The sequence below is a fragment of the Bacillus rossius genome, chromosome 2, assembly GCF_032445375.1.
Source record: "Bacillus rossius redtenbacheri isolate Brsri chromosome 2, Brsri_v3, whole genome shotgun sequence".
Taxonomy (NCBI): domain Eukaryota; kingdom Metazoa; phylum Arthropoda; class Insecta; order Phasmatodea; family Bacillidae; genus Bacillus; species Bacillus rossius.
Genome location: NC_086331.1, coordinates 129514440 through 129526385, shown reverse-complemented (window position 1 = coordinate 129526385; position 11946 = coordinate 129514440). Strand labels below are relative to the sequence as shown.

The 11946-nt window shown below is 36.5% G+C and overlaps 1 protein-coding gene across 4 annotated transcripts in view; it reads right to left on the bottom strand.

Annotated features, from left to right (window-relative positions):
- Positions 1-2027: 2027 nt before the first annotated feature.
- The window catches only part of LOC134529826 (microphthalmia-associated transcription factor), a 44294-nt gene continuing 34375 nt past the window's right edge, over positions 2028-11946 (bottom strand). For all 4 annotated transcript variants that reach the window (XM_063364314.1, XM_063364315.1, XM_063364316.1 and 1 more), the window contains exons 8-9: positions 8504-8641; positions 2028-3486 (exon numbers count right to left, since the gene is read on the bottom strand). In XM_063364314.1, the coding sequence (XP_063220384.1) occupies positions 3265-3486; positions 8504-8641 (360 nt within the window). In that variant the 3' untranslated portion in view covers positions 2028-3264. The remainder of the gene's footprint in view (positions 3487-8503; positions 8642-11946) is intronic.

The following is an 11946-nucleotide window of genomic DNA, read 5'->3' as shown; positions in this document are numbered from 1 at the left end:
AGTATTAACCCAAATAATTAATTTTTTTCCACATAATAGCATTCTAACACAATCGGAATTTTTTGGGCCATTCACATTTTCATGTCCAAATATGTACGAGTAAAACAAGACATTTCAAAATGGCCTGTGCTTCTGAAGTTAATTTAGTGTGATACAGTGCCGAGGATTTTAATTACCGTAGCCACAACGGAATTGTACAATTAAGTTAAAACAGTGTTGTTACGAACGCGAGAGACCAGATAGCGATGCCAGGTTCCGAGCTGGCTGGCGGCCCTGCACAGCCACTGACGTAAGGCATGCCACGCATCCCTGGCCGGATTACAAGGGTCCTCGCTACCCACCTCCCCCCTCCAGTCTGGCAGCATTGATAGGATGTGTTCATAAATTATTTTTTCATGATTACTTACTGATGTGCAACATCTTGACTCTCAGTATACGGCATTCGGTGGGAGTAATTTCGTGAATGTAAGGGGACGTCGCAAGGTGCTGCCATCTGTGGCGGATGACGCAAACCAAAGTCCAGAGAGACAAAGGTAAACTTAATACTATAAACCTTTTAGTGCATTCTAACAAGATAGGCTGTATTTTATAAAATCAGTATTGCCGAAAATCAGGTCCAAAAATGGAATTAGTATTTTTCCCCAAGTCTTTTTCGCCTTAATCAGAGCCATTTCATTATACAGTTTAACATTTCCCTCAGCAAATTTATCTATTCAATAGTTACATAGCTGCTCCGGCAACAAATTCTAGAGGCGGGTGCAAAATACAATGTGTGATTCACGTCCAAAAATGTATTTTAAACCACAATTTTCGTTTATTTATCTCGCTCAACATTAGAATTCTAAGTTAATTTTTGTGTGTACAAGTTTAGTTTTATATGTGTATTTACAACATGAGAACACATGAGTTTTCTTTTTACAGGGGTTAGATGTTACACATCTCTGGCAGTACCGAAAGACTCGGCTCACACATTTCTACCTATGGACACATTCACCTATTATCAATGCAATTAAAATGGATTTAATGTCCACAGCACAAGAGAGCGGCACTCACTTCAGTAACAAAACAGTTGAACACTGGATAATATCAAGTGGGATCTCCTCAGCAATCGGGAAACTTATCGTTGTAAAGTTTATCTGCAACTCAGTTGCCCGTGTGAAAGGGCTCTTATATTCCGCCGTGGTGAATGTAACAGCAGCTCTGGAGAGAAAAGCCAGAAGCTTTCAGGGCTAGTTTACCTTGTGCCACTAGGATGCGCTAGTGGCAAATCATGAAAGACATGCATTTAGTAACCAGTCAGGAATTACGACATTAAATAATCTTTCTAATAATAAAAAAGTTACATTTATGTTTGTTAAATTTTTATTAGAACTGAAATATATCTCCTATATCAATAACATTATTTTGCAACTCACATGTTGGTTGCCTACATAGGGAAAAAAATGTTATGCCCAAACCCTATTATGTAAACAATGAAGAACGTGAGTTTTTATTTAATTTTGGATTGTTTAATCTCTAAATGTTATTCAACATTTATTTAAATGCACTTCAAATGTATTTATACATGCATTGGTACTGTAAATTAATTTTAACGGGAGTAGTGTCTTGATTAAAATGGTAATCAGCAAATCACACTTACCTATTTGGAAAACAAATTATTTTCATTAAAATACTCTCTTATGGAAAAGAGTGTATGTGACTAGCGCTGTTTTATTGGAACAAATTGGAGCATTACTTTGAGGAACAAGTGTTACAGTGTTTATCTAGATAGTCGAGATGAAAAACATTTTAATCTTTTTGTTTAGATTGCTTTAACCATATTTTTTGGTTCTCCGTGGACACCATGCCAGTCATTACCCGGATAATCGGGAGTCTACTGTAGTTATTTCTTTCATTCTAGACTGATTTAAAATAAAAGTGAGAAGAAATCTACTTTTATTTAACATTTTTATAATGGATTACTTGAATACTCTACTTAGCTAAAGTGACTTTACTAAATAAGAAAGGTAATAAAAAAGCAAACAGCATTCCGAAGTCAATAATTTATTGTTATCTAAAGTATAACAGTTGTGTTTTTACCAGAATTTTATTATTACTGTTGGCTGGACTGACTCTTCCTATTTTCATTATACTTTAAAACATTCTTAGCTGTAAACAGCACATCCTTAAAAAATATACTTTAAAACATTCTTAGCTGTAAACAGCACATCCTTAAAAAGTATCTGTGATTACAACACAAACATTAATAAATGATAGAGGATTGTTTTTATAAAATTCTGTAGTAATATTAACAATATAAAGTTTTTTACTATAAATCTCTGCTGAACACATACAATCAAGTTTAAAACTTAACTTTACTCTTCTATTTATAACTACACATTTCAGGTACATAATAATGGTCTTCTAAAAATATATTCGTCTGCTTATTGCACAATACAATATCAGAAAGAAATTATGGCAAAAGAACTACTTCTTTATGCAAACATTTATATAACACTAAATTACTAAAATTAACTACATGACAGTCCGGTAAATATATAAAAATAATTGTGAAGAGTTGAAACTTCTTAATTTAATGTGCATATATATGGTATTAAATTTTTCTAAAACTGTATATCACTGAATTTAATTAAAGCACAGAAGTTTATTGAACCAACAATCAAGTGCTGCCAATATTAACACATGCATAGTATTCCAAAATTCAATGATTAACTTTTGTGAAAAGCAAATGAGAGCAAAATGAATATTTTTTTTACCACATAGCAATGGGTCTGTAATTATTTCTGTATTTTGACTACCTTGAGGTCTTTTTTTTTTAAAAAAAAAAAACCTATACACTGAAATATTAAAGCAGTGTAATTATTGAAGCAGAAGTTAACACTTGAAAGCAGATTCTGTAGGCTAAGATTACAATTAAATATAAATGCAATTATCAGTCACAATCATAATATTTAATTCTTTTTAAAAATTATAAACATAAAATCAGACATGTTACTCATTGAATATTTGTTTTAGACCCATGACTATTTGATAATTTTTTTTTATTCTGTGCAATGCTTCCAAATTTTAGAATAGAGAACTGTAACATTGTGGAGATATTATATTTCAGATTTAATTGCAACTAAATTTTTTGTGTGAGATCAGATTGTAATACTAACAAAAGTGCGTGTCTCACACATGGCCGTATAAGCCGTAGAATGACATTTTACAAGATATGTGTAAATTGGCTATATCATGTATTTAACATGCACCTTGATGCCAACGTTATGAACACATATCAATGTCGCTTATTATGCATTCATGCACACACAAATGGTCCATATCATCTATTGTCTTCAGATTATCGTAGCTACTCATGTTAGTGAAATGTGACACGGAATCTGGACTTGGGACGATTGGCGAAGACAACATGGGATCACCAGTCACTGGATGATCATCATCCATCAAGTCCTCTACCTGAGAAATGGTATTCACTACTTCTGGCACCTGAGCACAAACACACAAAATTAGGAGATAAAAATGCATTACATATGTAGTAATTAAACTCTGAATTACCACCTAAGAACAAACTTCCTCAATTAAAAAAATACTAACATAAATCAATTTCAACTAAAAAAACAAACTTCATAAATTAAACACTTCTTATGCTGTATTAAGTTTTTCAAATAAGAAACTTGATAAATATCTATGAAATATAAATTACATTGCACTAAAAGCAAAAATTTCCAAAACAATGGCGTGTCCCAAATTCAATATTGTGTGTTTCCTATAATTGTGCCAATTATTAGTGTGCCAGCTCACTGCGCTGTTTCCTTCGCTCTGTTCAGAGAATCTGGTACACAACGGCTCTGGTTTTGGCTCGGGCGACTACAAGTTCTGCGCACAATGCATCGCGCAGTGGGCCTTCGAACGGTAGTGTCGCAACCACGAGGCCTGACTGTGCCGGTAATGCAAGTTTGTTTTGAGAACTTGTAAGTTCGTTTGTGACATTTTGAACTGTGTAAGCACTGTAAAATTTTATTTAAATCGGTCGCGAGTATGACGGGAGCTTTGACCCGCCGATTCGCTCCAACTGTGTAGCTGGAGTTCAAGAAATGTCAGTGTGCCTGTAGACACAGAAGTTTTGGTGAATACTTAAATAATGGCTGCTTAGATAGGAAACAGACAAAGGCCTTTGCTTTCACAAAAACAGTGGAAACAGCAAGAAGTGTTAACCTTTACTATTTAAGGCTAAAACTACCTATTACTACTTCATTTGTAGTCAGTTTCTCTAAATTTTACGTACTCATTTCATTAATTAATAATGAAGACGGCTGTGACTTTCAACTTAAAATGTTATTGTAACTGTTAAGACACCAACCTTTGTATCATTTTCAAGATTTTATTAATTTATTACTCTGGAAGTATTTGTTTTCATGAAAAGAACAAACAATATTTTAAATAACACTCCAAAGAAAACAGAATAAATACTTGTTTGTCAATTCTATAGTGAGTTTTCTTTCAGGCAACTATCCTTCTGTGTCCTGTAAAGGAGATACTTATATTCCTTTAGGTCTCTAGTTATGAGCTCTACCTAATCTGTATGAATACCTAAGCCTACTTTTAATAAGTATCAAGCATGTCTAGTGAATTATGTCGCTTGGCATTGTATTGAGTGATGAATTGTTAAATGCTATGTGTCAAACAACATTGATGGAAGTGAAGATGATGTTTTGTGAAAAAATTGACCAATCTATGAAAGTATCAGCTGATGATTGGAAATAGAAATGTGATGTGATGTGTAATTTTTCAGTGATTATCATATATAATCCTCAAATCAATCTGAATTTTTTTGTGTTTCTTCATGTACTACTTTCTCATGATAAAACCTCCGGGTGAAAATTTTTTAGGTTTCTCAGCAATTCAAATTACTAACTTTTTAGGGCTGTTACAGTAAAATTTTGAAACATTCAGGCAAAGGTAAAAGATAACAGATTTGCCCTGCCATAAATACTTTGGTTGTATGACATTTAAAATATATATAATCCAAAAATTAAATTTTTTTGCAAAAATATTCTTTTATTATCACTTGCTAAATATGAACTCACTTCTAATTTGAAAGAATGATCAAATTTTTTCCTAATGAGCAAAAATTATATATATTTTATTAAAACAAAAATTGTTATCATATGAATAGATTTAGCACTAAGTTCCTTTTTTGAATCATCAGTCCTGCTAGCCCTTTCATTCCCAAATTATTGTAAATAGAAAAAATATTCTTAGGTAAAATACGGATGAATATATATCTAGAATTACAATTCTATTAAAAAAATTAATTAAATATAATTTATATACATTTTGAGGATGTGGCCATATGGCAACCATTGGAAAACAGAATTTCCTTTATATTTATATTTTTATTCACAAGAGAGGTTTAAAATTTGTGTTGCCATATGGTATCAGAGGGAATGAAAGGGCTAGTGGAGGGTAAAGCTCGGATTTCTAGCTGTTTAAATGTTGAATTTTTCATTATGGATAGACCCAAATAAAGTTGAAACTATGCAGTAATTTTGCTCACATAGTTTCCTTTTCTACCAAAATTTGTTTAACACTGATCATAAGAACATTTGATGTTTGCTCAGACACAGATGTTAGGTCAGTTGTGAGAATTTTTGCAAGGAAACAAAATCCTCTTTCTATAATAGCATTCCTAAAATATACTGACAGTGCATGTTAACAACTCCAGGTACAGTGAGGCAACTGGCATGACCCACAAAGTCTTTTAACATCATAAAATAATTCCAGAATCTTTCTATCCTCATGTTTTCAATGTTAACAAGAACTGTTTCTCAACTTAAAGTATCGACATCCTGTATTAATGTAGATAAGTTATGCTAACATACTGTGAAACCTCGTATTTACGTTTCTTTTACAAGCACCGAAGCCTGTGGCATCTGGCAGCAGCTGTTTTGAGGTGGAGATAGTGATTACAAGAATCCCCTTAAACACCCTCCTCATTATTCATTACCATCATCAATTAAATTCATATTAGTTAAGTCCCATTACAATATTTTACCACATTTTACAACACACCAAAAAAAAAATATATTTTATTGAAATCAATGGATCTTGTGGTTGTTGTAGAATTTTGTTTAATTAAACATATCCGGATGCTTAGTGCCCCATATTAAATACTTTCTCTATGACTGTGATAAAAGTTAATCAACTCCAACTTCAAAGTCAATCTTGGGAAGCACTTAGACCATATGTCATACATAATTTTGTAACTTAGCATTTCATAATGATCCTGCAGCTGAAGTTTGTCTAAAATTCTGACCCATTCAGTACACCTATCCCTCACTTAGCACGTCTGTAAATTTCAGTTAGCACGAAATCTCCGCAGGCCAAAAAAAAAAAAAAAAAAAATCAGGCACGACGCCACAAAGTCTGTTTCAACTTCTGTAAAAAACAGATGTGCCGTGGGATACAGTTAGCCAAACAAGGGGGGAAGAGATGCGCATGCAGGTCTGTCTACGCTATTGGCTGTTGTACAAACATTAGCTATGGCAAGTTAAATTGCGGCTATGGAGTGTAAAGTACCAAATGTTTTTATGTCCGCGCGTATGCCACCGTGCCGTACCGTTGTCGCCTGGCCACAAACCGGGCCGTGAAGTCAGTCTAGCCAGTGGCAAGGAATTCACTCAAACAAAAGCAACGTCTGCCCATTCAGCTGCCGGTAACTGTACGTGCTTGATCACTCATAATGCATCGTGTTCAAGTATTTGAGCCAAAACTAGAAGTATACGGTGCGCAGATTGTCATGAAGGCCATGCTTATGTTGGTTGCACTTTAGTTTTAAGAAAGTCAACTGTACGCACAATCGTATGAAATAAGGACTCTTACCAAAAGTTTATATAAGTCTGATGCTGTTGGTTTTACTAGCAGAAATATATATTTGACATTAAATTCCGGAACAGAAATGAACAGATGATTCACGTGGAAAAGGTTGTTAAATTAATGTTGCAATGAAAAATATTAATCATTGGCCTGACAGAATTTGTGTGAACCGGGTGGTGATACGCGAATAAGCACTTCAATTTTTGAAAAATTAAAATGTAACTATCCGGACAGTACTATCGGTTTCACTGTCAGTAAAGGATGGTTTGGAAAGGTACACGACGTGAGTTGAAGGTCACGCCCGGGCGGGCAAGTCAGCCAGCAGACGGACGATAAAGTACGTAACCACCTATCTCCCGTTATGCTGCGTCATATTTGTCATACAAAGTGTGATGGGAGGCATATAAAGAAAAATGGTGTGACATGTTTATTGTTGAGTGTTATTCAACGCATATATATTATGTAAAGTATATTTCCCACACAATTTTGGAACACATTAAATAAATTAGTCTTGCTATTTATGGAAACTAATGCTTCAGAATACGTGATTTTGAATAACACGAGCATTTTTAGGAACAAATTAGTCGTGCTAAGTGAGGGATAGGTGTACACAAACAAGACATAACTTATGCTAAAGAGTTTAAGAAGGAACTCAACATAAGACACATAAAAAAAGATAACTAACATTTTGTCTTACATGCACTTCTCATCTATTTCTTTGACATACATACATACGTACCTACATACGTACGTACCTACATACGTACGTACCTACATACGTACGTACCTACATACGTACGTACCTACATACGTACGTACCTACATACATACATACCAAAAATATTTGTCTTTACAATTTCATAAATATTGTTACATGATCAAATGCATCTTATAAATTATCTTCAATTCAAATGTATCGGCTGAAGTGAAATTTGCTTAATGACATCTATGTTGAACTCTGCAAGGAATTAAAATTACCTGAAAAAGTCTGAAGTGGAAATAATCAAGTTTAATATTATGTAGACAACAGGGTTATTTTACATGAAAGATGATGAGATTTCTAATGGAGCACTGACAGAATGAATAGGTAGAGAAAAGGGGGGTACCACGAGAAAATTCACTGGTATGCTGCAATGTCTGCCACATTTACCACTAGTGAAAAATCTTGGTTGGACCTGGCCAGGAATAAAATCCGGATCATTTTTGTGGGAGGCACGTGATCTCATCAGTAGGGACACCTGTATTTCGCGAATACATTTCGTGTCAAGGTATTTTACAAAATACTGTAGCTTTTCTCCTGTGGTTATTGGCTGAGGTCGGTGAGAGGTGTCGTCCAGCTCTTGACGGGGCCAATGAGAATGTGGTCACCGTACTGCTGCACCCTCACAATTTGCCACGACTCTTAGAAAAAGCTACAGTGTTTTGTGAAATACCTTGACATGAAATTAAATCGCGAAATACAGGTGTCCCTACTCATCAGTCAATTAACATGGCCCCTGTACAAGGCTACAGAAACAACTGAAAACAAATTTATGAAGGAATAGTAGGCAAAAGGCTTTTTCAAAAACATTCAGAACTAAAACTCACATTTCAGCACTTGAACATTCTAAAATACATACTAACTCACCCTTTCAAGGGAACCTGACCGAAGAGGCTTGGGTTTCACAAAACTGACTTTCAGTGTAGGAGCCGAACTGTGAAGCATAGGTTCCGTGACTGGTGACACTGATGTGCCATCCTGTACTTTTACTCTCATTTCAAGTTCCTAAAAACAAAATACAATAATACATCAAGCAAATAAACTAACTTCCATCAGACAATTTTTTGAACCAGGAATATAGAACACATTGAAGTAACTACCATGAAAATATCTCTAAAATTTAAAGTGATATATTTGCTGCTAAATTTAATAAGATACATCACAAAAAGCATGTTACTGTTTTGAGAATCTGGATATATAAACAAAGAAAAATTACTCAGTCAACAGACTCAGTTTAATAATAACAGTAAAGTAAGACAATGTTATGCTACCATAAACATAAAAATAATGAAGGTCCTATTGAAAAAAAAGTGTGACAAAATGGGCATAAAATTGCTAAAGAATTGGTGGTCATGGTTTTTCTCTCTCTATTACACACAACACATATAGCTGGCTTTGTGGTCAATCCCCAAGCTCTTACAGTAGATACCTAATTTGACAGTTAAGAACATCTGAAACAAAAAAGAAGAGAATGGAGAACTACAAGTTAAAATGGTATGTTCATTCAATAACAAAAAAAGGGGGTTGTCTGTAAAGTCGGTTTACGGATGATAATTTTACGATAACGTCATAAGAAAACATTGATGAAAAATTCCTTACTTTTTAATTTTCAAATATTATTTACAGTTTTTGCAAATTTAATTTAAATAATTTGTTTAAATATAATTACGAACAATTATTTAAAAAGCCCTCCTTAATCTGTTTGATGCTATAGAAGATTTTCTCGCAAGGTGGTTGGCCGGTTCTTCCATGATCTGCTCAGGTGGAACGTGACAATTTTTTGTGCGTGCAGCCGGCGTTCATTGATTTATAAGACGTTATCACGTCAAAAATTTATAATTGTGAGGCATTAATCTGGCAGTCAATATTTTCACAGCCTGAGTGAAAGCAATAGAATTTAAAGGATTGGTGAAGTATTTGTACAATGGAAAGTCTGCAAGTTCAATGCAGTCGCCTACACAAGTTCTGTAGATGCCTAAACACATATTACATAAGCTTTAACTTATGGAATCTTGCTGATGGGTTGCTGGTATGTCCATGCAAACATGTGCCCTGGTCCATCATCTGATATGAATACTTTTGCAGCAGCGTGCAGCTGTATAATTATCTTGTCTCACGTTAAACTAATGATCCTCAGCATTTAAACCATGTGACATTTCTTGTGGAAATACAACTACAGTAATTATACTTAAGTGAACTATGACTGCACATTAATAAATATTTAGGGAAATTAAATACAGTCTATGTTTTAGAGCATTTTAATCACAACATTTATATAGGCCTACTACTTAAAATAAATGCACAGTTCTATAATACTGCAACTAATTATTTCTATGAAAGAGTATAACACTGGCCCCTGCTCTCAGAATTTAACTGTGATGATACAGTACTGCGATTTTTCAACTTTATAAACATTACATTTCATTGATAAACAAAATATTCTATTTGTGAACATTATAACATAGTCATGTCAAGTGCCACACCGAAGGTTGATTGACAGTTCTGTTTCTGTGATCTTAACTTATTCATGATTTTTTGTAATAATTTGGGAATCATTTTCCTCAAAGCATGTCAATCTAAGAAAAATTATTAATTCAAATAATTTTTCTGTCAAAAATGGTATAAATGTAACTTTCATACATGAAAATGAAGAAATGAGAAAATTTTATGTAAAATTCCGGTTTAAAAGTGCCCAAAATGTAATAATTTATCCTAAGATATGACCCTAAGTAGGTGTGCAACTGCACTGACAATTTCTTAAGATTTTATTTTAAAGGTAGTGGGGAGAGCGAGGCAAGTTAGCATAAAGGGGTAAGTTGGCACTGTGCATAAAACAACGCAGCAGTGGTGGCAAGACGCTAGGGAGGCAGTCACGTGGTCTTCAGAACAACCCCTACCAACCACATCTGTGAAAGTAGTTTAGCAAGAAGCTCCAAAACTAAATTTTTTGATAAAGTGAGCAATAATTTCCAATCTGCTGTTATTTTTTTTGCATGTTGATGAAATTAGATAGGGAAAAGTACTATGCGGTTTTCAGCTACCATTACTGCCAGACCTGTATGAACGAACGGGTGAGATATGCGGTTGTGCGTCAGAATGCGGGGAACAACAGACGAGTGGTGCGGATAACGGCACGGAGCAGACCACGTGATCGACGAGTGCGCGCGCTTCCGAGAATTCTGCCATTAGCATCACGTGATGCGCATTCCAGGCAATCGACTGGCCTTGCCACAAGACCTAGCCATGTCGGACAGCGACAGTCTCAACATCAATCCGAGTCAAACTGAACACTATGTACTGCGTGATGTGCGCGGGACAGCCGGAGCCTCGTGGGTAGACACGTGCGTGTGTTCAGGACAGCATGGGGAACTACGTGGCCACGAAGGTGCTGTCAGGGCCAAGACTTATCAGATCAGAGCACGTCAAATGCACCAGCGTGGGATGCGACGGGAAAACACGTGGACACATGGTGTGTTTCTAGAAGTCAGAGATCACATCTTTCAGAGACGGTTGATACACCTGCCGGTGGTGCCATGATGCGAGACGAGGGGCGCGCGAAATCTGTTGTCAAGTTCAATACACAGCCGACCAACCACGTGCCAGACCGACTCCCGGGGCCATGTGGAACTACCGGAATTCACCGGAAGGACCAGTGATGACCCGTCACACGAGTCGGGAGCAGCTGAGTCGCTAAGGGAGTCCACCAGGGCAGTACCACATACAGCAACAGCGGACGGAGGCAGTGCCGGAAGAGGCTGGGGACCAACTGCAACGACTAGCCGAGACACATGATGCGGCTCGAAGTAGGCAAGAGACATGCCAGATGCAGCGCACGCCCAAGACGACACAACCACCGCTGAATCCCGGACAGCTAGTCCACGCACGACTCCACCCTCTCTCTCCCCGTGATAGCAAAGTTTACGCAGGACTGGTGCCAAATTGGATAGGGCCCATGTCAACGATCCACGTCGGTACCACTGCGGTCGTGATACGACTGCCCTCGGGCCGCGTGGCGAAGTTTCATAGGGACGACATGCGCATCACACATGAGCCGGAACAGACAGACGACAGACAGGCAGCACAAGCACACCCGACGCAAACAGCGATGGCCGGGCTGACCACGTCGACTTCGAGGACCACTGACGAGATTGGATTCGTAGGATTCCCAGAGACGGAGACATGGCACGGAGCGCGTGTGTGTGACCATCACGAAGCTGCAGTCGAGGCGGATATTCCAAGACTTGTCAGAACAGAGCTCGTCTTTCCATGGGTTCACTGAGGACAGGGGCGAGATACCCGACAAGCCTAGT